Consider the following 26,886-nt stretch of genomic DNA (forward strand, 5'->3'; position numbering starts at 1 on the left):
AACAACCCATCTGCCTTTCTTGTTCACTTTTCATAATTTCATCTTTTGATTTGTCCACTTGCTTTTTCTCACCCAGACTGATCAGTGGGGTCTTCATCAAGTGCTTCCAACATGCCTGGCCTGTGACGGGCAGTCCCATTTATAAAAAGAGCAAGAAGGGTAAGCAAGGCCAGGAGAGTCAGTGTTTAAGGAAGCCTTTGGCTTGAAAGACCAAAGCTCTGATAACTTGATGGCAGCAGCAATAGTACACAAGGGACTGGTTCATTTAGAAAGATGGTTTATGCAAAACACCTCAACTTCTACTCATGGTACAAAAGTATTTAATAAGTGCCATGTCGGTACAGAAAAACACACAGCCTGTAGCTCATCCTTTAAAACCAAAAGAGTCAACTGGTAGAGATTCCTATTTTTACTTTAAAAATAAAAACAAAAAACTAAGTACACATTGGGAATTGAACTACTACATTTTTTCTTTCACTCATGTTTTCCGGCCAGTAATGTTCTATCCAACACTATAATAAGACAATGTACTGAATCTAAGCAGTATGACCAGTAAAGCTGTTTGCTATCTCCTACTCGTGCTAAGCTAGACCATGGAATACTATCTTGGTAGGGTTATTTTGACAGCGAAAAAGGAAGTGCAGAGCCCCTACCCCAAACCTAAGGAGCTGATTTACACAGAAAGGGTTTTAAGCAAACCTGCACAAATACGAACATGCTCTAAGAAAAGGATATATTTTAGACTACTTCCAGCATACATTCATTGGCACCCAGTAAATGGACCACCAAGGTAGAAAGCATTTTAGCTTTCATAGCACTAACAGCTAAAAAGCACACAGCATATAATACTTTGATCTTGAAGTGGGTAATCATGGAAGTTCCAAGATTGTATCCACTAGGTTAGCCTGAGTATTCATCTATAAAAATAGTTTTTCAAACACACGTAAACGAGGGTTATGGAAACAATGGGACCACATCTGGACTTGTAGAAGACAGTGATACAAAGACTGTGCATGTAAGACTAGGAATTGATTTTCCCATGTTAGCTTTTAGGTAAAGGAAATCTCTGTAAGTTGATTCCTACTAGCTGTGATGGTAGGATTTTCAGAAATCTTGAGATGGGCAGCTAGCTGCAGTTAACCCCTAAATAAATCCTCCCAGTCAAAACCCCCACTGAGGCTGTAGGACTCAAAACTGTGATCCATATAAAGAGCTGTGAATGCACGAAAAGCCTCCTGGGATATGTAAGGCCTGCTGGGCCAAGAAGAGTTGATGATGGCGAATTTTCCCAACATGGACACCCCGACATGAAGGCTGGGGACAGGCATCCCAGGTAGAATGCTGGACTTGGGTGTGCTGCAGGACCAGACTCTGAAGCCTCAGAGAGGGGTCTACTAAGGGAGGAGTACTAGGGTTACCAGAAACAAGAATGTCTTGTCCCAGGAAGGTCAGGTAATTATCTTCTGACCCATCAACACTTAACATTAATGAAGAGTTGCAGAAGAGTCAGTCTTTCCAAGATGTATTCTTCTGACATCATTAGCCAAAGCCTCTCCCAGTCTATTGAGCTGGTGACGTCCAAAAGAGCCCAGAGCCTGAAGTGGGACCTAGGGCGCAGATTGTTCTGGGAGGCTGGCACAGAAGATGATTTGCAGAGTGAAGTCACCACTAAACCACTGCTCAAGTCCAGTCCCCGGCCTTCTTTTTCCTACAAGAGAATATCACAACTTTAAGAGGCAAGGGACAGAAGAAAGTCCTTTCTAGCTCTGACTGGGGAGGGAGATGCTTAGGGTGGGAGGGCGGGCCACCAGGGAGCACACAGGAAGAGGGAGGATGTGATTTTGCATTTTTGTTCAGCACTGGTCACTCAAAAAATGTACCTCTCAGGGTGCACTGGACCCTGGAGGTCCAGTGGTTAAGCCCCACTGCAGGTAGCATGGGTTTGATCCCTCATTGGGAGAAGTAAGATCCTGTGTGCCAAGCAGCAAGGCCAAAACAAAACAAAAAACACCTCTCTTCAATGAAAAATATTTCCTTCTCCTATTAAGATCCTGCGTTACAAGAAAGGCAAGGCAATTAAGACTTGTTTTTTGGCTTTGTCCTTTTGATTATACAGGGACCCTGTAAGATGCCTGGGACCTTTGGTTTCACCAAAACTATGAGAGTGTAATTCTTCATAAGCGCCCCGGGCCCCGGCCAGTGGGGGACAGCAGCTGCTCTGCTGGCACGTTGCTCGCTGTCTGGCTGACACTGGCCAGTCCTACAGCGGGGCGCACAGAGGGTGGTTTGTGCCTGACAGGTCCACTTGGAATTTTCTAAGTGGTTCACTGTAGCATAACAGACAAGAAGGACTTACTGCTCGGTAGTCCAGAAACATTTCTTTAAAAGCCAGGAAATCCGTAAATGTGAGCAGCATGTCAAAAATGTCACCAGCCACTTCATCTTTATGGTGCCTGCGAAGGAAAAGGGTGGTTGCTTCATGAACAATTGATGACACAGACCATCTCCTTGAGATTTCCTTCAAAGGTATGGAGGGCCTCCCACCCAGGACCTAACCACCAAGTGCTCTGCAGCTTGATGTTCAAGCACTAGGGGGGAAAAAAAGGAGGAAGGTCTATGAATTTTCAGAGTTGAGGAGGAGCAAGGTACCAAGAGGTTAAAAAAAGTCAACTTCAACTCACTGTAAAGTTGTAGTGAAAGCCGCCATGTTAAATCCAGGAATCCGCTCCAACAGCTGTTCTTCTATATACTTTTCTACCAAAGAAATCTGTAACAGTAAAACTTCTTTTCAGAAAGCCTGTTCTCCAGCCATTTGCAAACATTTCTGTGTGCCTGGCTCCCAGCTGAGAGCTGGGGGCACCAGAGAGAACCCAAACCCAGCTCCTCTCTTCAGTGAGCTCATCCCACCCCTGCCCTCCGCCCTCCAGGGGAGAGGTGTACGCAGGTAATTACACTGCAACAAGAGGAATGCTCCCAGATGGATAGGGTTAGAGAGCAGAAGGGCTCCCACCCCCCATGGCATGAAATGAAGAGTGGAGTAAGTGGGGGCTTTTCTGCCTGGGTAGATAGAATCTGTGGAAAGAAACAGATGAAAAAGCATACAGTGAAAGGCAGTCATGGATCTGTTACAAGCGGAGGCTTGGCTTAAGAAACTTTAACCAACTCTGCCGTACTTTTGCATTCAAGGAATTAAGTCCTGGAGGCTCAAACTTCTCAGACAGAGGAGATCCTAACAGGAGGCTGCACAGGGCCTTGGCATATACAAAGACCCAAGGGTCCAGAGCCAAGGTTCCTGGGTTATAGTTTGGTTTTGCCACCAACTGGTTTTCACTTTTATCTAACTGTCATGCACACTTGATTGAATTACGTAGTAAGAAAAAATAGTGTGTGAAAGCTGAAAGGTCAAAAGTATGTAAGTGCAAGGTATGGTGAACCCATATACTGTAACTGAAAGCAGGATTATGATAAAGTCAACCATGTTTTTAAAATAGACGAGATTATTAACTATTTGGAAAACAGCCCCAAGAACTATGCAGAGGAAAACAATAGGTAATGAAGACTAAACCCAATTCTAATTAGACTTCCTAGCAGGGTGCTGGTGGCAGATTCTAAAAATTGAGCAGATTTCAACATTATTTGATCCTAAATTCATATTTTAAAGAAATCCTAAATTCGTATTTCAAAGAAATCCTAATCTCCAGTAAGAATAATAGGAACCCACTTACATATTCATTAAAAATAGGTGTGTACGTGAGCTTATTCTCTTCCGTGTCTTCAAACTCCTGGTAGTACTTGTCCATGAAATTCCTCTGTAATAACTGGAACTCATCATCTGAATCGCAATAGGAAACATATATTCTTTTTAACATGTAGGAATTAAATGGCAGCAGAAAAGTGAAAGTGAACTCACGTCCAACTCTTTGAGACCCCATGGACTGTAGCCTACCAGGCTCCTCTGTCCATGGGATTTTCCAGGCAAGAGTACTGGAGTGGATTGCCATTTCCTTCTCCAGGGGATCTTCCCAACCCAGGGCTCGAACCCGGGTCACCCGCATGGTAGACAGACGCTTTACCGTCTGAGCCACCAGGGAAGTCTTCTTTCTAAATGGCCAACCTTTAGGAGTGGGAAAGCTGAAGGTGTTAAGGGTAAAGTTCCGTGGTATTAAGAGCCTTCACACTATGTGCAACCACCGCCACCACCCTCTAGTCCAGTTTAAACACAGCCAGACAGGGCAGGGTGGCTTAGGAACTCCACAAACCGTTCTCTTAAATTCAGCTGCAGTGGTAGAAACAGTGTAGTGATTAGATGGATGGGCTCTGATAGAGGCTAGACTACCAGAGTTTAAATTCCACCTCAGCCACTAACAATGGGTAACCTTGGGCAGGTTAATTTCTCTCAGTCCCAGTTTCTTCAACTTCAGAGTACCTATCATAAAAGATTGCTAGGTGGCATTTAGATGAGGAGTCACGTACAGTGACTGAGTCATAGCAAACACTTATTAGGGTTTAGGGAATTTCAACAACCAAATAGAATATCATTTCCAAAACAAAAGGAATGCTTCACAAATGGCCTAGACTTAGGAATAAATGCCCTGGGCTTACAGAAAGTTCATTTCCCTCACTGCACACAGGGTTCTTGTAGAGGCCAAAAGAACTCCAGGTATTCCTCAGCATTCACCAGGAATCCTCTGATCGACATGGGACCTTAATGGTGTATCTTCATCTGTATTTAGGAGTTAAGGTCATGAACCTTTATAGGACCCAAAGGTACAAAACTGAGTCAAGTGATTTTCACTAAACAAGACTAACAAATACAGCTAATAACACTAAACAACAGTGTTCTTTTCCTTATTCTCAGCAAACTTAAAGTCACCCATACGAGAGATTTTTTTCAAGTTTTTCTCTCCCACACATTTTGTCTTAAATGACAGATGCCTGTTACCACTTATTACTTAGCAGGACCTATGGATGCCAAAGTGAAAGTTGCTCAGTTGTGTCTGACTCTTTGCGAGCTCATGGACTATACAGTCCATGGAATTCTCCAGGGCAGTATACTGGAGTGGGTAGCCTTTCCCTTCGCCAGGGGATCTTCCCAACCCAGGGATCGAACCCAGGTCTCCCGCATTGCAGGTAGATTCATTACCAGCTGAGCCACCAGGGAAGCCCAAATGAATCCACAAATAGGAACTCAGGACCTAGGAAAATATGGAACCAGCTGAAGCATGACACCTTGTTCCTCATGGGCACGTGTGCTATGGTTACCTATTACACTGCTCTATGTCACAAAAATATTAAGACTCAAGACTACAAACCGCTCTTACTCTCTGAAATAAAGTAGTTAATATTTGCTGAAGTTTTGCCATGAGCCCCATAACTCCAAGGTACTCTGTTACCTGAATGAGTCCCTTCTGGGGACTGAATCTATGGTAATCAATTATTTTCAGGAGAAGGGGCTGTATGCCTTTAAGGCAAACAACAGGACGGCTTCCTTCGTATTTCAGCATGCCACTTTCAACATTATATGCAGCATGATGTTTTCTCTCTTTTTAAAAATTAACTCTCCAAGTGGATTTTCAATGTCGTTATAAGCAAGAGTCTAAAAACTAAAGAGCCGGAGTAGGGAAGCTTACCCATGATAATGTCCTCTAAATATCCAACCACAGCATCAAATTCTGCATCAGAGGCGGAAGAGCTGAAAAATAGACCTGGATTAGATACTGTTTCAGCTTAATTCCTCTCCCCCCACCCAAATGTACTCTGGCCCTTTTCAAATGAATTCTCCATCACCCAGCTTAAACAATTAAGAATGATTTACTGTTTAATCTAGCAGTTGCACACTGAAGAAAACACATTTTACACACCTGTGACATCGAAGTTTAATGTAGTGGATCTACTTTCAGAAAACTGATGGGACACAAGGAGTCACGAAGGGACAAATAAAAGGGGTCAAGGCTCACATCAGACATCTTAAGGCTCCTCACATTTATTTCCTGTGGGTTCTACTCACCGCATCTTCACTATCACCCCACATCAATCTACTTGTGGGCGGGCGTAAACCTGGTGCGGTCAACACACAGGCCGGGGTGGGGAGGGACAAATTAGAGTCCCTGGGGATGGTGGTGTGGTAGTGGTGGAGGGTCTTCTGACCCGCGGTCGGGCTTCAGCCGCTCAAACCCACCAGGTTTTGCTGACGACTAAGGACTGGAGACCGGGGGATTGTGACAGAGGCGTGTATCATCGCGCAACACCACGCTGCGCTCCTGTCCTCCGCGCCTGAAACCCCGCTGTTGCCGCAGAGGCAGTCTACCGCGGGAACTTGGGTGGGGTGGGTAGGGGGGAGTCTTGTTTCCCACCCCCACTGAGGGCACTGGTTTCGCAGGGCGGAGGCCTAAGCCAAGCGCCAGCAGCCCCGGCCTTCAGCCTCCCGGGCTCGGGCGGCGTGACTCACAAGGACAGCGCGAAGCTCTCTTCCTCTAGGGCGTCCATCGTCGCCGCCGCATCCACTGGGCGTCGGGGAGCGGACCCGTTCGCCTTCTACCTTTGCCTGCGGCCCGGGCGCAGCCTCTGCTTTGCACCGCAGAGCTGCAACCGGCATCCGCGAGGCCTCGCCGCCGAGGCCACAGCCGGCTCACGGCCTAGCCGGTTAGAGCCTGCACGCGACGCCCCAGCTTCAGGCTCCCCGGCTGCGGCCACACGCCGGCCGGGCCCCCCAACCCTACCAGGCCTAGCTTAACTCGCCCCTACCGCCGCTGGGTCCGGCGTCAGTTACCACGCCCCGCCTCCCGTCACCATGGCCACCGCGACCCTTCCGCCTCCTCGGGGCTCCTAGCAACCAATCGCAGGCCTGCGTTACGCAAAACCAGGGGCGGGACAAAGATAGGGAAAGGAAGTGAGGCAAAGGGATAGAGGATAGCGAGAGGAAACTGGGCCGCATCCAGCAGGTCAGGGACTCACTATCGTAAACTCACGCTGTCGGACGATTAAAGCCAAGATGTACCCAACGCGAAGAGAAAGGAATGGAAGCCCAGAGAGAGCCTCTATTTCCCCACTTGCTACTTGGGAATGAATTACAAGATTTAAGAAGATTGAGTCATTCAAATTGGTTTTAAGAGCACTGTAAATCGAAAATCTTTTCAGAGTCAATCCCTTAGCTTTTGAGCCAGATAGTGCAGACATTTGATTTTCGAGACAGTTGCTCCCTCTCGTGGAACTACCACGAGACAGCTACCAAAGCCAACCCCACAGCAAGAAGTGGATGTCCTGTAATTTACATCATGAACATTCACATCAAAAAGATTATTTGGCAGTAACTCGTTTCTTGGGTAACTAGGCAAGATTAACGTTGACAGAACCACTTTGAGCAACGCAATCAGGTGACTTTGCTCCAGGATAAGCCCCCTCCAAAACTGCCCAGTTTTACAAAAGGGTACCCTATACCTGTTCTCTGATTGGATCACTAGACATTGTGTCTTTTCGGTTGCATTTTATTTTTTGGCCAAATGTGTGGTACATTTTAGATATGGTTCATGTTTGATCTGTGGGTCAGATGGCCAGCCTGAATGGGCAGATATCTTTAAATGAACGTAAAATATCTATCAGTGGGGTGTGGAACTAAACTCGTTACCATGACACAGTTGTATCTAGGGTGAGATCAGTTTTCAGAGGTACTATCTCTGTTTAGTACCAAGTAGAAGGCAGGCATTCAGAAAGGTTTGGTAAATAACCAGACCGAGTTAATACATAGGATCAGAGCAGAGAAGGAAACTTGATTCCATCTGTTCTGGTTATCTAATGCTGTTACTCAGAGAAGGCAATGGCACCCCACTCCAGTACTCTTGCCTGGAAAATCCCATGGATGGAGGAGCCTGGTGGGCTGCAGTCCATGGGGTTGCTAAGAGTCGGACAGGACTGAGGGACTTCATTTTCACGCACTGGAGAAGGAAATGGCAACTCATTCCAGTGTTCTTGCCTGGAGAATCCCAGGGACAGGGGAGCCTGGTGGACTGCCATCTATGGGGTCGCATAGAGTCGGACACGACTGAAGCGGTTTAGCAGCAAAGCTGTTACTAGCCACCCAAAACTTCCTGGCTAAAAAAAAAAAAAAAAAAATTATTTTGCTCAGTAATCTGTAACCTGGACAGGACTTGGTAGGGACAGTCCGTTTCTGTTCTACTTGGAATCAGTTGGGGGTAGCTGGAATGGGGCTAGAGAACCTCCTCCAAGAAGCTTACTCAAGTTAGTATTAGCTGGAACAGCTCAGTTGTTGATGTTGAACGGAGGACCTGAGGGGTAGGGGGCTGTCTCAGTTCCTCTCCATGTAGGTCTTCTCATGGATATTTGGGTTTTCCCACACCATGGTGGCTAGGTCCAAGAATATTTCAAGAGACAGAAAGTGGAAGCTGCCAGTCACTCAACCGCCTGAGGCCAGAAACTGGCTCAATATTTTCAGTCTCTGCCTTGCTATATCCCTAGGTCCTACTTCCTTTTTTTTTTTTTTTTTTTTACTAATGTTACTCCTTCAGTGACGTTTCTCTCCTTCCCCTCATCTAAATTAGGTTCTCCTTGTTCTTTCTCAAAGCACTCAACAAGTTATTACAATAAGGAAAAACATAGTTTTCTCCCCACTACCAGACGTCAGCTCCACAAACAGATCTGTTTTTGCATACCACATAGTTGCAGTGCCCGAGATATATTAGGTGTCCAATAAAGGTTTGTTGGATGAATAAGTGATTAACCTTGTTTCTGAATTCTAATACTTGATTCTATCCTAACCTGGAAAGGATAAACCTGAGTATAATATCTTGGAACCTTAGCAGCAGATACCAATGAAAGTTGTGATATCTTAAGTCAAAAAAGGCAACAAATGTTTTATTTATTCAATGCAAATTACTGTATTTACCACAAGCTAAAGAAGAGAACATATATATATATATTTATATATATATTTGAATTTATGGAAGACTAAAGACATGGAAAAAATCCAGCACCCCAACAAGTACAGCCAGGAAGGAAATCAGCTCTGTAATAGGACGATTTAATGAACTACAAACAAGAAAGGGTGGGGAAGGAAGAAAAAAATGTGCATTGAATTTAAGACATTGTAAAACTGAGAAGACATATTTACTATTCAAGTATAAACTCAGTAAGGACTTGGCATAAATTGAAAGGCAGCTGCTGAGGTACACCATTATAAAATAAGTTCTATGAATTTACAATTCTACCTTCCAATTTTCTGGGAGAAAAAACCAAACTCTTGAAGGTCTTCACCAGAGACCCTGAGAGGGAATAACACTTTTGATGAAGACATAGTCAACAATCCATGACTGAATTTACTATTCAAAAACATGTATTTATTTTAAACAATAGGAATACGTGCTCTCAGACTGTCCGCTAAGAGTTTTTGAGACTATTAGTTCAAGAGTTTCAAAGTATATTACTTCCAAAAACAATACTGATTTTAAAAAATTATTTTAAACAAAAACCAAAAAGACCTGATTTGATGGTACCTTAAAAATACCTTAAATACCAAATTTTCTCCAGTCTAACATTGCAATTAATTTAAGAATTCCTCCTGCATTGTTAAAACATTTTTTTTCCTCACAAAATGTGGGTACTGAAATTGGATAGAAACATCATGAATGTGAAAATACCACCAATTTTCTGCAGTTAAAAAAAAAACCAACTAGCATGTTCTTTGGGATCACTGAAATATCAAAAATTGGGTTTTGTTTTTTTTTGTCTACAGTCTGTGCACCCTCTTTCAGGCCCTCCATGTTGCTTGTAGTACTGACCTGTGGGATTCTAGTTTTACAGCTTCAAGTCTTGCAGTGCAGTATCCATGCTTAAGATACCAGTGGCTCTCTGACCAATGGGAAGTGATGCTTTACCCAGAAACGCTGTCATTTACTTCTCGATAATGACTTTTGCCCAAAATAAAAACTTTAGACTATGAGACAAAACATCCTGTGTTACACAAGCAAATGAACCCAACCTGGAGAAATCCAGTGTGGTTTCAGCACTCAAGAGGGCATTGTCTCCTGTTGCTTTTCATGGAATTACCATAGGCCTAGCTACTGGCATTCAGCTTTCCTTGGCCTTAAAAGGAATTTCTCAGGGCTAGCAGGTTGGGTTAGATTCTAGGAGAATTTTGTCTTTGATAAACTATCATTTTTTTTAGCATAAAATCTGGCCATGGCTATAAGTTTCAATGTGCATACAACTGATTAGAGATTTTTTTCTTTGTTTTTCTTTTCAACATTGGCTGGAATTGAGTAGAAATAAGTCCATGAGGCCTCTTCACGTGTGTCATGAGATATGAGAAATCTGTCTGACTCTAGTCACTATTTCTTTCCGACACAATGGGCAGGTCTCCAGTTGCAAGGCACAATCCATGCACAGATCACTGAGGAGAAAGACATAGATACCAGTTAGGTCCGTTCTTCAAAAAGTCAGACTGACGATGTGCTGACTCAATGGAGCATGTTAACTGAAAGGGTAATAATCACACATGGCTGAAACATTAAGTAAATATATAAACAGTAAGTCTCTCTTCCACTTCTGACCTTCAATCTTCCTCTTCTGAGGAATAAGTTAAAAGTTCATGTGCATTCTTCCAGAAAGTCTGGATATATACAGCCTATGCATAGAGAAGTGTATCTGTAGGTAGAAATACAATGCTATTTTTTTCCCCCAGACAGTTAGCTATCTGTCCCATTATCATTTGTTGAACAGTCTGTCTTTCACCAGATTTGACATAATGTCTTTATATTTTTCTTTATAAGTAGTATTACTTTTGGGCTTCTGTTCCATTACTGTGTCATTCTTTTCATATATTGGGACAAAACTATTAACTTTTTTTCCCCCTCAAGGTGGCATTTTACACATATTCTTTCTCACTGTTTTTTTTTTTAAATTTTTAAAAATTTATTTATTTTTGGCTACACTGGGTCTTCGATGCTATGTGCTGATAGCAGGCATCCTTTTCTGGTCCCTAGCAACTCTTGGAAGGCTTCTAGTGTGTCCCCCTTAAAAAGATGCTTGTGTTTGAGATATGTTTTTTTATATTTTAAAGGAAGTATCCATCCATCCTTAATGTATACTTTTATTTCCTATATCCATTTCTGTTTTGTAGTAGTCATTCGAGATGGATATTGAATTTTTAGCATTTTTGCAGAAAGTATTAATTCTCTGCTTCACTGTCCCTTGGCCTACTTGAGAAATTACATTTGATTAAATACATTTGAGAAATTACATTGATTTCCTATGTTGCACTAATCTTGCATTCCTGAAATAAACCCCTCTTGGTTGTGTTGCTGGGTACTAGTTGCTGATAATTTAGGATTTTTAGGTTTATATTCATTCATTCATTTTTGTGTTTCATCAGCTTTTTGTATGATTAACATGCAGGCTTTGTAAAAAGATTGTGACTTTGCTATTTTCTCTGTGGTCTGAGAAGTTTATATAGAATCCATCCATTCCCTCAAAGTTTGAAAGAATGTACTTGTGAAACCACCTGGGCTTTTAGCGGGGAAGGCAAAGGGGGAAAATAATTTCAATTTCTTTCATGGTATTAATAGTAGGAATGTTTAGATTTTCAGTCTCTATTCTAGGGGGTGGCTCATGTCATTCTGTTTAGCCAGATTTCCTTTCTTAACCTCTACTCAATGGAACTGTTGCTGCTGAAAGTGGAGCTAGACTTTCTTATAATTCTTTTAATTTCCTATTCCAACTTTGTTCTAGATATGTCTAGTGTGGAGACTGTGGTCATACTTAAGATACCTGATTCTAAGTTTTTAGATTTCAGCCCTCTTTCATGAGCACTTATTGTGTGCCAAACCACCAATAAGGGCCAGAGTGTTCAAAGAAGAATAAGCCCAGATCCTGAGGAGTTCTGGGCTACAGAGTTGATTCAGGGAGACCTGGTAGCTAAAGCTATGTGAAGAATAAGAGCAAGGCAGTGTATGGGGTGGGCTGAATTACAGGGAGCTGGTCTGGAACACTGGGATAGAGGTACTGCTCGTATATAATCAGCACACATGCCTGGGCCAGGCCAGGGTCAGCACACTGCCCAGCTCCTCTTTCCCCTTCTAACCTTAGTTGCGAGGCCTTTTTAGGGGACTGTTTTACTTGCTACTCTTGCTGATGTTTAAACACTCTATTGTACAGGATCCAGGCTGTCCTCATTTTCTAAAAATGCAGAGTGGTTAGATGGTAGGGTGGTGCTGCCCTCTCAATGCTGAGGAGGGTGAAGAGTAAGTACATGAGAAGGCTCTAAAACGAAAAGGGATTTCCTAAGAGACCTGTAATTAGCATTAAGTCTTTTACATTTTGGAATGAAAAATGTGTTAAAAATAAAGTCCTGAGTAAACAAAGTAAAACAAAACAAAAACATGGGTCTTCCGTATCAAGAAGGCTCTTCTATTTCAGGTACTTTCTGGAAGACAGACTTGGCAAACTCTGAAACCTCCTTCAGCCCACTTTGGATATTATGAACCTTGATGAACAGCTAGGGAACTGGTAACACTGTAAAAGCAATTCAAGAACAGGTAGAACTTTGTCTACTGTAATGTACACAAGAAGAAATAACCAAACAAACCCTCTGACCTGTGTCCACATGGCTTCAGTTGCGTGTCCGCTACCTCATCGCAACACAGGGAGCAGCAGTTTTCCCGGATACTGACTTGCTTCAACAGAGCAAGACGCCTGTGCCTGAGTAGAAAACACAGTTGGAAGTTCATTTTATCAACAAATAAGTGGGGTCAGTGAGCAGTGATGCATATGAAATGCCTTGAAAATGCTCTGTACATGGGAGTCATTCCCTAAGCTCTGTTCAGTAAAGTTTTCACACGAGACATCTCATTTCAATCTTACAATGATTTTCTAAAACAGAAAATGAAGAAGGCTGGTCATTCTCATCTTACCTGGGGGCTCAGCTGGTAAAGTGTAACACATACACAGAAGTAAACTGCTTTCCTGAGTTCTGTGGTGGGAGCTCTAGCAAATTAATCAAACCAAAGGTGGAGGGCATGGGAGCCTCCAGTTACAGTGAGTTGGTCATGACCTGGACTTGTGACTGGCATCTAAAGTGGGAGGAAAGAGCAATCCTGTAGGACTGAACCCTTCTCCAGGGGGGGTCTGAAGCTATTTCCAGGTAGATGGTGTCAGAATCAAGTTCACTGCTCAGTAGTATTGGAAAACACATGTCAGACCATTCTGGTAGCAGGAAGAGTTGTGAGAGCAGAACTTTCTAGTGCAAAGACCTTGGGGCTATAGTAGCAGACCTGGTCTGTTTCAGGAGCAGCAAGGAGGCCAGGATGGCTGAAGTAGCAGGAGCACAGGGGAGAGTGCAAGAGGTCTAAGAAGTACTGGAGGAGAAGAGGGGACAAATTCTACAGCGTCTGCTGAGGTTCAAGGTTTTACCTTAAGTGAAAGAGGAAGCCACTACAGTCTGATGAGCAGAGAAGTGCATGATCTGATTTATGTTGTAACAATCATTCTGGAGGCTGTGCTGAACAGACTGAAGGGGTTAAGGTGGGAACAGGGAGACTAGTTTGAGGGCAGGAACAACCCAGGTAGGAAATTGGAAGCTTTAGCCATGGTGGGAGCAGGGAGAGGGACCAGAAGTTGTTGGCTGGGATATATTCTGAAAGTACAGCCCATAGGATTTGCTGAACAATCCGTCATAGAAATGGCAGAAACTCATACTCTGCCTTGTCAAGGATCCTCTAGGACTACAGCCAGGGAAACAGAATCGACAATGGAGCTATTAACAGAGAAAACCGTAAGACAAGCACGTGGCTGTGAGTGGATGACTTTTGTAGCTGAGAGGTGGGTATATATATATTTATATGGTGCTTTACTGTGCTATTCTTTTTTTCTTTCATGTGTATTTGAAGTTTTCCATAATAATAAGTTTTCCATAATAAAAAGTTTAAGAAGAAGAAGAAAAAAAAGAATGAATGGAACAAGAGGTAGAGACAGAGACGATTTACAATATGGAACAATTTACAAAATGCCAAGTAGAAACAGGGCCCTGATCTCCTACCCTGAAGTCAGAAAAGAATTCTATTCCTATGAGTAAAACAGGCAACTTTGGCATTAAAGAGGCCATTTAGTTAGTCTCCAACAACTTCTGTGTTGGTGTCACTGTCACAGAAAACAAAATTCCAACGCAGCACAGGACTGCCAAGCTGGTAACTCTGTTCTTATCCAAGGCAGACTGCACTTTGGGCACCAAAATCTTAGGGTACTGACAGTACACAGAAACCACCCATAAAAGATGACTTTCTGATAGTTGGTGCCTATTGCCATCTGACTTTTGGAAAGTTTAATTCTGCAGGGGTGGTTAACTAAATGCTGAAGCAGTTTTAACTAAGGTCAGCTTCCAGGGGAACTCTTAGATGGATCAGTTGGAACTTTCAGGGTGTAGGTGAGAAGACAGACCTGTTTATGGGCCGCATCCAAGAAAGGCTACATAACCAAGTGATGGGGTATGGCAGATGAGACAGGTGTTACTTCACACTTTCACCAGGAGGAATTTAAAGTTCTTAGCGTCCCTGTCAGGCGCTAAGACAAGATGAAGAGGAGTTCTCAGAATGAACCTCAGATCTCTGAGCTGGGAAATAAATGGCCCTTCAGTTCTTGGGATATTACAAAGGCTCTGTTGCAACAGGCAGGGCTGTCATCACTCTGTGACATTTTCTGGTTCATCTGGAAACTGCTGAGCCACTCTCAAGCTTTGGGACACTGAGTCCAAAGTAAAGTACAGCCCAGAAGGGCTTGTTACAGACCTGCTTTTTAAGCCAGAACAGGAGCTAGGATTACAACGTTACGTTATAGACACCCTTAAGGGCGCAACAGGCCAACACTGCTGATTCCTTACCTTGGCAAAATGATTTTCTCTTCAGCTGTGAGGAAGGCGTAGTCATTAAAAGTGCTAAATTTCATAGACGGTGGATATTTGAATGGTTTTGCTCCAAAATTGAACTCACATTGCTGATATGACATGAAACTAGCTGCTGCAAAAAATCCAGATCTACAAATAAAAATGAGTAGAGATCAAGAGAATTCATAAAAACAAAGTGAAGGTCATACACAAAGCGGTCTTCAGAAATAAGCTGGAGTAAGAAATAAGTCAGAATAAGTCGTACCCAGGCAGAAAGAAGGGTGGCATTCTGTTTACTAAACTAGACGGCACTATTAACCAGAGAATATCCTGCTCTTATCTTCCTATATCAAACTCTGGGAGAGTTCTAGGTTATGATCAAATGAGTCCCCAATTACTTGAAGTACAGTGATTTCTCACACAACTGACTATATAAATGGACAGTCTTTTTTTTCTTGAGAGAAGGACATTCCATGCATCTACTTGAATTTTTGATTGAGAGAAGGTACTTACACAGTAGATGAAAAGACTTGCTTCTCAGGAGGCAGCTGGTTGCCATTTAAAAAGAAGATCATTTGCTTTTCATTCAAGTCTAACAGAAATCCTACCGTGTCTCCTAAAGGATGAAGTGGAATACTGTTAGGACGGGAAGATTCTGCTGTCTCAAGGGTTTTGATATCATTGTATTAAGTCTGTTTTTGTGGACCTATACTCAACATACTTATCTTGCTTCTTCTGCAACTGATCTGACCCCTTTACATCAATATTTGGAAAGGAAAATGCTGCCAATTAATCTATGAAAAGTCATCAATTGTAAGATGCATCCCAATTTCAAAGATGTGAAATGTGGGGGCAATGTGCATTCTTGGACCAGTAAAACATGGTAAGATCAAAATCATGAACTTTGCTTCTCTGCTGAGATTTAAAATTCTGAGAGGGAATTCCCTGGTGGCCCAGTGGTTAGGACTCTGTACTTCCAATGCCAAAGGCAAGGGTTCAATCACTAGTTAGACAACTAAGATCCCTCCTACAAGACTGCATGGCCAAAAAAGAAAAAAAATTTTCCAGAGGTTCCATCTGCTACCGTATGACTCTATGTCTTCAGTACAAGGTGGGGTGCACCAGGAGGCCCCCTGAGAATACCACCCTTGATGCTGTGGTGTGAGGCAGAAAAGCCCTGTTTCACTGTATTTAGTTGGGGGTAAAAAGACTCACTCATCTTAAATCCTTTGCTCTAAGTGTTGGACAGATCAACTGTGTGGTTCTAACTATGCTGGTTTGAATCCTTCATAAATAAATGTTTTCATCGGTATAAGGCCTTGGATACAGCAAACCAGTTGGAATACAAATTGAATGGGGCAAAAAAGATGAGGCTGTTGATAAGATGTATTCTTGCTAAAATCCTCATGCTTTGACTGAGAGTCCTGGTAGCCTCTACCTTTGCAGTGTCCTGAGCCTGATGTCTGGAGAGCTGAGGCTGGGCAGATGTTTTTGAGGCCAAGAGTGCTCAAGTCAGCCTGAAAAGTTGCATCTAGAGGGGCCCAGAATGTGTCCACTGAATAGTGCCAACACTCTGAAGAAAATCTCATTTTATTGGCATTAAAATTTCAGTGTCCTTAGTATCTCCACAGCTGCTCTAAGACATATACCCAGAGAGGAAAGTGGAATTCATATTAATCTGAAGAATCATATGAATCTCAATTCATATTAATTAATCTTAATTAATAATTTCCCCACTAAATTAAGAATTTTATAGTCTGAAATGTTTTGCTGAAGCAAGGGCTCCATCAGAGGTGAGTATCAGGAGAGTACTGTTCTACCTGAGAGTACTACCACACCCATGGTAGGGGATACAAATGCTAATATCCCTTCCCACACTTAATCTTTTTCCATCAAAACATTTTTTTAAATTAATTTATTTATTTTAATTGGAGGCTAATTATTTTACAGTATTGTCGTGGTTTTTGCCATACACTGACATGAATCAGCCATGGGTGTACATGTGTTCCCCATCCTGAACCTCCCTCCCACCTAACATTCCATCCCTCAGGGTCATCCAAAACATTTTAAAGCCTAACATAATGCCTTGTCAGAACTAAATGTCTTAACCTAGTTGATAAATTCATGAAGGAGAGGAATGCATACCTTCTTTCCAGCACGGGTGTAGGTGCGGCTTACTTCTGGCGTTGTACCAAATCAGCTGCCGGCAGCCGTCGTATGCACAGGAGTATTCATCGTCTCCGATGCCATAGCCTTCCTGGAGGGAGATAGGGCCCAGAGATTAGTGAGGCTCTGCCTGCTGTGTTCTGGGAAAAGTTAAGTGTGTCTTTTATAACCATTAAGCTGGTGGCTGGAATTCTAAGCTTTCTAGATGAAGTGAGAGAGCCTATTATAGTTCTTAGAAGGTACCAAAATTTTGACATGGAGTCAGAAGACAGTATGACCTCACCAACAAATACTTCCCAAGTTTCACATCTGTTAGTTTATTTAATTCTCATGAACCACCTTGAGGCTGAGAGTATTATATTCCGTTTTAAGAAGAAATAAAGTCTCAGAGAGGTCAACCATCTTGCCCAAGAGCACATTACTAGAAAAGTCAAGTTTGGACCTTGGGATTTTCTGATTCCAAGGCTGGTGTGGGCAAATACCTTTTTTGCCTGTAGTACACTTCAAAACACCCCTTTGCTCAGAGATGTTAAACCTGGGTACAACAGAGAGGCTATTGTGGGTAATTAGCAAACAGGTATTCCGAGATATCTGAACATTATATAGGTTCTTGGCAACTTCTTTTATTACTTATTGCCTTTTAATTGTTTAATAATTACTTTTATTGTTAACATAAAAGGGTGGTAAGATCTTAAGAAATTATTTTGAGCAGTTATAAGAAAAAAATAGAATGAATAGAGGAAACATGCAGACCAGACAATTGCTATCTTTAAGGCTCAATGGTGAAAGATTCTAGTAGAGAAGGCCACTGAAAATGTTGCCCAGATCCAAGTAAGACTTCAGATCCTGGGGATGGCCTACTTATTCTGTGTGATAACGCAATCAGAAGATAGACTGGAACGAGGGCTCCAACACACTCCTTGATTACTTGGACCACAACATACCGAATTCGGATGTGTGTTCTCCAAAGTGAGAATTAGTTGTTCCGAATGCACTGCTCAGACTACTCAAAGGTTAAATGAACCTGTGTAAATTCTCAGAATATTCACCAGTCTATTAACAGAAAGAATGCCTTGCTATCCCGTTCAAAGCCTGAACAAGTAAAAAAAAAAGTAACGATAAACAAGATAACTATTCTGTAGGTGACCTGAATAAGACCTACCCTTTAGCTTCTCAGATTAATGATCTATCTCCAAGCCTAACACTTCATCATCTTTTCAACAGCAAAGCCCAATCAGTAAGAGTTAAAATAAGAGGCACCACGAATGGACTTCAAATTTTCAGAAACTGGGTGTGTCCTAGGAAAGACTAATTCCACAAAGCCACACCGTGTCTGTACAGGCAAAAAGATTCAGAATCACCAGAACAACGTCCATAGGAAGCAAAGTTTTAAGTACAGTAACAATATGAAAATGCTGTATTTGGGGAAAGATATATCAGACTTCATCAATTTCTAAACAACCAGTACTTAAGTCAGGGAAAAATGTTTTATTTTTTAAGGAAAGAAATTAAGTCTATCTTAATTTGGATAGACTTATCTGGAGGGATAAGAAAATAGTATTCTAAGTTTCTTAAGAAGCCAAAGTTTTTGCAACTCTATGGCAGAAATTAGTTTCATCCACGAGATAAAATGATCCAGCTTCATTGGCCATTAAAAAGAAAACCTGCAACGTTCAGTCTCATATATACTACTCTCAGACCTGCAGTGTGCTGCCATGTTAGGAGATACACAATTTATAAAGCTTTCTCCCAAGAGAAGTCCATATTTCTTCTAGTCTTGGGACAAATTTTTACTTCCAAATGAGACAACTAGCTAATTCTCTGAGATTATCCCCATTTTCAAATGTAAAGAACACAATTATTGAAGAATAGGAAGGGGAATGAACTCAAGTCCTAGTTTCTTTTTGTCCCAGTCTTAGTTTCAGTTTTCTTGCCTGTGAAATGGAAATTATAACAGTAAAAACTGTTGTGGGAATCAGATGATAGGCTTTAAAATGAAGTGCTCTGGAAATTAAGATTTTTTAAGTCCTAAAAAAAATCATCTTAAGGACATAATTTGGAGCAGACTATCTGTGTAATTGATACTACTTTCTTTAAATCAGTCCCAAAGTTGGGCACTAGAAGACTAACTGGCATTGTTCTCCAGTCCCACTTATTTTTGACTATGTGGTGCCACCAAAAAAGCCTCATTCTTCCAGGTTTTAATTAAGGCCTAGTCAACTAGAAGGCCCTGCAAAGGGAAGGTTCCCAACAAAAGCAATGGCCGTTTAGGGTCCAGTTTTCCATCCTGGACAAAAATCCAGACCTGCCCTTTCCATGGGCCCTCTTCCTCTAATTTGTCTCTTTCCAGTGAGCAGTTTAGTAAAATGTCATAAACAATTCCAGGATGCTGTACAGCCTTGCTAAAAGGGTGCTTTAGAAACTATCCTTATGGCAGGCCAAGTTTAGTTTGACTTTGTTGGATCACTTCTAAAACCCATCCTAAGACCTTACATATGGGATGGGAGGCTATATTATTTATTTATTTTTAATTGGAGGGTAAGAGGCTATTCTAGTCAAGGCTATGGTTTTTCCAGTGGTCATGTATGGATATGAGTTGGACTATAAAGAAAGCTGAGCGCAGAAGAATTAATGCTTTTGAACTGTGGTGTTGGAGAAGACTCTTGAGAGTCCCTTGGACTGCAAGGAGATCCAACCAGTCCATCCTAAAGGAGATCAGTCCTGGGTGTTCATTGGAAGGACTAATGTTGAAGCTGAAATTCCAATACTTTGGCCACCTGATGAGAAGAACTGACTCATTGGAAAAGACCCTGATGCTGGGAAAGATTGGGGCCAGAAGGAGCAGGGGACGACAGAGGATGAGATGATTGGATGGCATCACCGACTCAATGCACATGGGTTTGGGTGGACTCCAGGAGTTGGTGATGGACAGGGAGCCCTGGCGTGCTGCGATTCATGGGGTCGCAAAGAGTCAGACACGACTGAGCAACTGAACTGAACTGAACCGAAGAGGCTATTATTTATTTTTATTTATTTATTGTTTTATTTTTGGCTTGCTGGGTCTTTGTTGCTGAACGAGGGCTTTCTCTAGTTGCGATGAGCAGGTTTCTCATTGCAGTGGCTTCTCTTGTTGCAGAGCATGGGTTCTAGGGCATGTCGGCTTCAGCAGTTGTAGCATGTGGGTTCAGTTGCACTTCCTGGGCTCTAAGAGCACACTCAATAGTTGTGGCCCTTGGGCTTAGCTGCCCCATGGCATGTAGAATCCTCTGAGACCAGGGATCAAATCCATGTGCCCTGTACTGGCAGGTGTATTCTTAACCACTGGATCACCAGGGTAGTCCAGATAAGAGGTCATTATTTAGATTAATAACAAAAATAAGTCTAAGGGTATTTTCCCAGCTGAAAGGGTAAAAATCATATGGCCACAAAATGTTCCTGATCTAAACTGGATTAATTCCAAAGAGCTTATACTATGACTATGAGAAGGAAGCTGATTGGGTTAGACATTGCTGCTGCTGCTGGTGCTAAGTCGCTTCAGTCGTGTCTGACTCTGTGCTACCCCACAGACGGCAGCCCACCAGGCTCCTCCGTCCCTGGGATTCTCCAGGCAAGAACACTGGAGTGGGTTGCCATTTCCTTCTCCAATGCATGAAAGGGAAAAGGGAAAATGACATGACTCTCAGCAACCCCATGGACTGCAGCCTACTAGACTCCTCCATCCATGGGATTTTCCAGGCAAGAGGGTTAGACATCATAAGGGTATAAAGCAGCAGGAAATGAACATCTGAAGGAAAGCAAAGAATCCTAACCTCTCGCACTCAAGTAGAAGTGGCCCAACTCTGCTTCCTCTAGTGGATTTAATCTCCCCTTATATCTGATAGCTTTCTATAACAAAAGATAAGTACTAAATATCGAAAACAAATATGCCTACAAATTACAAGATAAAGGTAAAATGAGAGGAGTCAAGCCAACATTTAGGATTATATGAAAGGAACAGAATTCCTACAAAGTTCCTAAAGCTTAAATGCAAGGTAAAAACCATCACTGATAACAATATAAAAACTGAGCCAAAGATGTGGCTGGGGCCGGAGCAGAGCCTAAAAAAGAAAAAGAACACATGTAACCTCTGGGTGGAAAATTAACATGAACTTAAAACTTGAGGGGAAAAAAATAGCTGAGGTCCACTTGTGTTTTCCTATTTCTGAATCAGTTTGTAAATCTGATGTTGCAGATTTGGCACCATGTGGTTCAGCCCAAGGAATGACTACTGGGCAAACCTACTTGAAAAATGAGTATGCACCACCCACTTGCCAAAATCACCCGCTGCTGCCTGCTTCTGTCCAGGTCTCCACAGTACTCACGTGGTTGAGGAACTTGCTGTCCCGTGTGGCCCAGCCGATCTGCATGACGCCAGAGGTGACCACGGTAACTTCATAGTACCATACCCCAGCGTCCACACAAAAGGTGCAACGCACACTTTCGAAAGAAGAAGCATCGCAGCGAGCCTGGCAAAATCAAAGGGCATGGCAGCCCACCATCAATGCCTGAAGACCACCAGAGATAACAGACTGCTCAGAAGGTGGAATCTATCCTTTCTCATTACAGCTCCTGCTGGACTACTGTCTCCTTCTCTGTGCATCCTCAGTGACAAAATATACAAAACTGAAGGAAGGATGGTATTTTACAGTTTAGTTTCCATGGAGTTCCAGATTGAAAGGACTGGAAGACCTCAAAGTAAGAATTAGTGAAGGCTACTGGCTTCATTTTTAATTACTTACAGAGTTTTGCTCTCATAGTAGAATCTTTTACAAATGCATAAACACTGCCTTAACCTGTACTTGTTAGGGAGGGAGATGAGGGAGAGGATATTGAAGGGTATAAGATGGAGTACCTAAAAATAAGCTAAAGCAGAAAACTACATAAAGCATTTGGTAAGATGTAAGATCAAAGGGCTGTCTGCAGCCATTCTTCAAACAGCTCTTTAATCTTGACATGTCTAGTGCCTAAAGCAGCTGTATATAAGCGGCTCTTTCATTAACCTTCACCCCCCCTCCCCCCATCAGCAACATTTCCAACATGCAGGGAGAAGGTAAAGTGCTAGATTGAATATAACTGGTTATACAGGGATTAAAAAAGAAAGGGCCTCTTTTAAAAATACTAGTCTTTGTACCTTTAACTGCATAAAATAGAAGAGATTAAAGTCAGACATTTAAACAAGTCAATAAACATTATAGCACTTACTATATGTATAGGATCATGTGAGATAGGAAAGAGTATATAATATCTCAGATACTCTCTCTTCTACCACTTCTACCTCTAACCACTCTCTGAGTATGTAGTAAACTTCCATCTATTTTGCAAGGATTGCTTTTGTTCAGAATCAGGGCATGAAAATGAAAACAAGATTTTCTCCCTAGAATGGTCCATCTATGGAAACTTTACCTCCAAGCCATGAGGCGAGATCTTCAGGTACTCGCTGACATCGTTGCTATTCAGCATGGCCTTAATGCTATTCAAGTCCACTTTCTCATAGGTCAGCTGCCTACCCTCTTTTAAAACTGCAAAAGAAGAAGTGGGCACATTTCTAAGGCAGGCTATTGTGGAAAAACTGTTGTCATCGCTGGCTGCCACTCTTGTTAATAAGTGGAGGTGCTCAAAAATGGCAGAATCAGTAGACATAACCTTAGCTTTGGGGCTGCATAGCCGTATGAAGATTAATTAGGCAAATTAGTAAAGGCAGCATAGGTAGGTTTATATTTCTGTTCCTTACTGTCATTTTTTTGCATGCAGCAAAATCCAAATGGTACTTTTTCAGAATTATTCTTTAACTGGCACTACACAGGCTGTGCACTGAGCAATTCCCCACAATGTTGCAGTAGGAGCAGGGGGACTGTGCTAACTATGGGGCAGGGGAAGTGAGGACAGAGCAGCAGTCTAGTTTTAGTTCTTGCAGCCCTTGGAGGAGAAAAAGAATAGTTGGGAGCAACTCTTAAGGTATAGATATGATTTGAGTTTTGAAGAGCAATGCTGGGATAGGGAAAAGAGTAAAGAGAGGGAATTCCAAGTTGAGAGGAACAGGCCCAGAGATAGAAGTGACTGGGAACTGCTTGTAAGACAGTGAAAAGAGTCTGTGTTGGGAAGAGTTGGATTACACAATAGTATCTGATTGGTGGCCTGGATGTAGCAGGAAACAGGAGACCAATAACAATGTCTGAATAGGAGAGCACTGCAATTAGAAGCATTCCTTCCATCTAATTGTCTGAAGAGTCCCTAGGATTCATTACCGCTAGAATACAGCCAACCTACCAGTAGAGGACTTTATGTGGAAAAACTCACACTGTCACAAATGAAGACGAGTGATCCTATTTAAGAAGTGGATTTGGAAATGAAAACAGGCATTTTAATACAGGACAACTCCTACTTACAGAGATTGTCTAAACTCCACTGGGCACAGAAACCAACTTGACGTTTCAGATAATCAGGATCATCAGTCCAGGACTCCAATGTGACAAGCCGGTCACTAATACTGGATTCAGAAATAGTCAATTTATTTTCACCTGTTTGGGAAGACATAAACCTTAAATTAACCACGGAAGAGTAGGAGGATTTGCTGGGCAGATTGATGGAGGGAAGGAATACAGAGAGACGATTAGAGAATTTTGAAACTATACTAACGACAAAGCCCAAGAGCTCTATTTTCTAGAAGGTAGCAATATCATCACTAAATTTTCTAGCTATAAAAAGTGGCTAATCACGGTCACCAATTTTGATTCTTTAGTGAGAAAACAAACTGTTGCCTTTGTCACCATACTATAGACCTTGAGATGTTTATCTAGACAAATCAGAATGTATGCATGTTATTTATATAGCTGCACGACTTGCAGAAGCTTAGTTCCTCAACCAGAGACTGAACTTAGGGCCACAGCAGTGAAAGCCTAGTATCCTAACTACTAGGCCACCAAGGAACTCCCCAGAATGTGGGCATATCTGATGGGGTTCAAAGGCGTCAGCTCATCCAGTAACTAAGAAAAATTAACATTTTTAACAGGCAATATAGATCATTAGTCCAAGAAGTCACTATACCTACTTGTCTGTGCAAACTTTTCCAGTGCGATAAGTGCAAAAAGCATGACTGTGGGGTGGGACTGTAATTTCTGAAAGACAACAAAAGATAAATATATACATACATATATATATATATATATATCATTGCCCTTCTGGGGTGACAGTTTCCTCTTCTTACCCATTGTGTGCTAGACTTTTGTTTTGGAGCAGTCATAAAAGTTTTACTCATTCAAGTCCTTGATTATCCACTTGCTACTATTGTTAGTAACTGACCATGATGGTCTCCTAAAATCTTATTTTCTTGTTCATTTACAGATATGGAAACATCAAAAGTATCTTGTTAAATGAACTATTTTACTTAGTAACATTTATATTTGTTAAATGAAAACTTTGTTAAATGAAATCATGCTGATTCTTACATTCATTTAAGCAAGCCAAACAGAAGCTTAGAAGTGTAGCTAAAAATGGCTTTTTTATTCAGAACCCTAAAAGGAATCATTCATCACTACCAGGTTCCAAAATTATAAATAATGAAATTAACAACTCATGGCTTCATTTTCAATCTGTTCTCAGAACCATTCATCACTACCAGGTTCCAAAATTATAAATAATGAAATTAACAACTCATGGCTTCATTTTCAATCTGTTCTCTGAAAGGAAGTCTACAAATACTGATTGTAGGTGGGCGAGAGCAACAAGTGAGCTCTTTCAGTTACAAGCTCTTTCAGCAACAAGCAAGCTCTTTCCGTTACACTTAAGTTCACATCACATGTGTTCACATTTGAAGAAAGGTCTATCTGCTTAACATCACATCTGCTCCCAGCCATCCCTCCCTAGTTATGTTGCTGCTGCTGCTGCTGCTAAGTCACTTCAGTCATGTCTGACTCTGTGCGACCCCATAGACGGCAGCCCACCAGGCTCCCCCGTCCCTGGGATTCTCCAGGCAAGAACACTGGAGTGGGTTGCCATTTCCTTCTCCAATGCATTAAAGTGAAAAGTGAAAGTGAAGTCGTCCAGTCGTGTCTAACTCTTAGTGACCCCATGGACTGCAGCCCACCAGGCTCCTCCGTCCATGGGATTTTCCAGGCAAGAGTACTGGAGTGGGGTGCTATTGCCTTCTCTGCCCTAGTTATGTTAGGAGCCTGCAAGAGAGCTCCAGAACATCACCTGGTTTCCATTCACTCTTCTGGTGCCCAACTGGGTTCTGCAAAGCTCTTCCCTGTTACAAGCCTGTTTAGCACTCTACTTCTTGCCATAACCATCCTCAATCCCTCTGTCTGGCTTTTCAGACCCTGAGCCCTCCCTACCTGGCTACTCAGTCTATATCCTCCTGTCTCTGAATACTGTCTTCTGATCAGACAATTCTCTGTAATATGCTGGGAACACAGCCATTTCTGGCTCTGGGCTTCTGCCAGTGATTTGCCTTTAGCCAAGAATCCCATTTTTAAAAAAACTTTATTTAAAAAAAATTTTTGGCTGCGTCATGTGGCATGCAGGATCTTAGTTCCCTGACCAGCGATCAAACCTGTGCCCTCTGCGTTGAGAGGGCACAGTCTTAACTACTAAACTGCCCGGGAAGTCCCGAAGCCCATTTTTCCTCTCCTGTGTGCATAATTAAATTCTCACCCTATGCTGTGACCCAGGTGAAGCTTTACCTTTATCAGGAAGTCTAGCTCCCACAATTCCCAGTCCCCATCACCCATACCTCCCACCTCCCAGTCACTTCTCAGAATTCCTGGCACTTGGTCTGAAGGAAGGGGTTTTGCCCTTGATCATATCCCACCATAAAGTAGAGGCTAATTATCTTGTCTGAGTAGTTTTGTTCCCTGAACTAATCAGGAAACTTCTTGAGGGAGAAGGACTGTTAGACTACTTCTGTATTTCTACAGTGCTTACTTAGCATAGTGTTAAACGCTTTAAGTACATATTATCTAGGTACTGAAAATATTTTTCAGATTTTGAAAAAGGCCAATGAATAGCAGTCCTGCAAAAAATGACTCTAAAAAATACAGACCAGACAAGCCTAGTCCAACAGTGCAAGAGATCTGACAGCATAGCCTTGGCAAACCACAAGCTTCACAGACCATATACCAAACAACAATAATTTCAAGAGCAGTAAGGGAGCATGCATTGGAGAAGGAAATGGCAACCCACTCCAGTGTTCTTGCCTGGAGAATCCCAAGGACAGGGGAGCCTGGTGGGCTGCCATCTATGGGGTCGCACAGAGTTGGACACGACTGAAGTGACTTAGGAGCAGCAGCAGTAGGGAGCAGGGAGGGATGGAGGAACAGAGAGATTTATATACACTGGGAAACTGACCTCACAGTTTCCTGGCTTGGAATGCTGTGTAATTTTGTTTCTATTGTGGAGGTTCCTACTACCATTTGGCAGACTCTAAGGATGCATACAAAAAAGCCAATCATAGCACCTATCTTATGACTAAATTTAAAACCAGACCGACTCAGCTGTTTTTGCTTGTAATAAATTCCTATCCTGCCCTTACTTTTTTTTTTTTTTTTAACATAGGAGGGAATAGATAAACACTCAGGAAACACCTGCAAATAAAATTTATAGCTGATTCCATTCTCTGTGCCATTGGCTAAGCTGGCAATGTTAGACAAATGCACAGTTCTAGATGACTAAGAATAACTAGCTTTGCTGTCTCACTTACCAGACACTGTAGCAAATATTCCAGTATTCCTGGGCTAAGTAAACCAATACTTGCAGGACCTAGACAAATGCAACAATCACTGGATATAATTAAATGTGTC

At 42.2% G+C, this 26,886-nt stretch overlaps 2 protein-coding genes across 3 annotated transcripts in view; both read right to left on the bottom strand.

The window, feature by feature from the left end:
* Positions 1 to 260: 260 nt before the first annotated feature.
* ARL2BP (ARF like GTPase 2 binding protein) lies at positions 261 to 6,785 on the bottom strand. The gene is made up of 6 exons (XM_005899879.3): positions 6,449 to 6,785; positions 5,631 to 5,692; positions 3,726 to 3,832; positions 2,682 to 2,767; positions 2,357 to 2,453; positions 261 to 1,708 (listed from the first exon to the last, which is right to left on the bottom strand). The coding sequence occupies exons 1-6, from the start codon at positions 6,484 to 6,486 to the stop codon at positions 1,472 to 1,474; spliced, it is 627 nt and encodes a 208-aa protein (XP_005899941.2). The 5' UTR covers positions 6,487 to 6,785; the 3' UTR covers positions 261 to 1,471.
* A 2,058-nt stretch (positions 6,786 to 8,843) lies between these two features.
* RSPRY1 (ring finger and SPRY domain containing 1) overlaps positions 8,844 to 26,886 on the bottom strand; it is a 37,280-nt gene continuing 19,237 nt past the window's right edge. For both annotated transcript variants that reach the window (XM_070388387.1, XM_070388388.1), the window contains exons 6-15: positions 26,787 to 26,845; positions 24,138 to 24,204; positions 23,476 to 23,607; positions 22,493 to 22,608; positions 21,412 to 21,555; positions 17,030 to 17,141; positions 15,398 to 15,500; positions 14,882 to 15,034; positions 12,604 to 12,708; positions 8,844 to 10,402 (exon numbers count right to left, since the gene is read on the bottom strand). In XM_070388387.1, the coding sequence (XP_070244488.1) occupies positions 10,306 to 10,402; positions 12,604 to 12,708; positions 14,882 to 15,034; positions 15,398 to 15,500; positions 17,030 to 17,141; positions 21,412 to 21,555; positions 22,493 to 22,608; positions 23,476 to 23,607; positions 24,138 to 24,204; positions 26,787 to 26,845 (1,088 nt within the window). In that variant the 3' untranslated portion in view covers positions 8,844 to 10,305. The remainder of the gene's footprint in view (positions 10,403 to 12,603; positions 12,709 to 14,881; positions 15,035 to 15,397; positions 15,501 to 17,029; positions 17,142 to 21,411; positions 21,556 to 22,492; positions 22,609 to 23,475; positions 23,608 to 24,137; positions 24,205 to 26,786; positions 26,846 to 26,886) is intronic.

The sequence above is a fragment of the Bos mutus genome, chromosome 18, assembly GCF_027580195.1.
Source record: "Bos mutus isolate GX-2022 chromosome 18, NWIPB_WYAK_1.1, whole genome shotgun sequence".
Taxonomy (NCBI): Eukaryota; Metazoa; Chordata; class Mammalia; order Artiodactyla; family Bovidae; genus Bos; species Bos mutus.

What these genes read in the sequence shown, in the direction of transcription:
- ARL2BP (XM_005899879.3), bottom strand. Translation starts at nt 6,486, where the DNA reads ATGGACGCCCTAGAGGAAGAGAGCTTCGCGCTGTCCTT. An exon ending in TTTAGAGGACATTATCATGG is followed by an intron (nt 3,833 to 5,630) that starts GTAAGCTTCCCT and finishes ATTGCGATTCAG; the next exon opens with ATGATGAGTTCCAGTTATTA. An exon ending in GCTTTCACTACAACTTTACA is followed by an intron (nt 2,454 to 2,681) that starts GTGAGTTGAAGT and finishes TTTCCTTCGCAG; the next exon opens with GCACCATAAAGATGAAGTGG.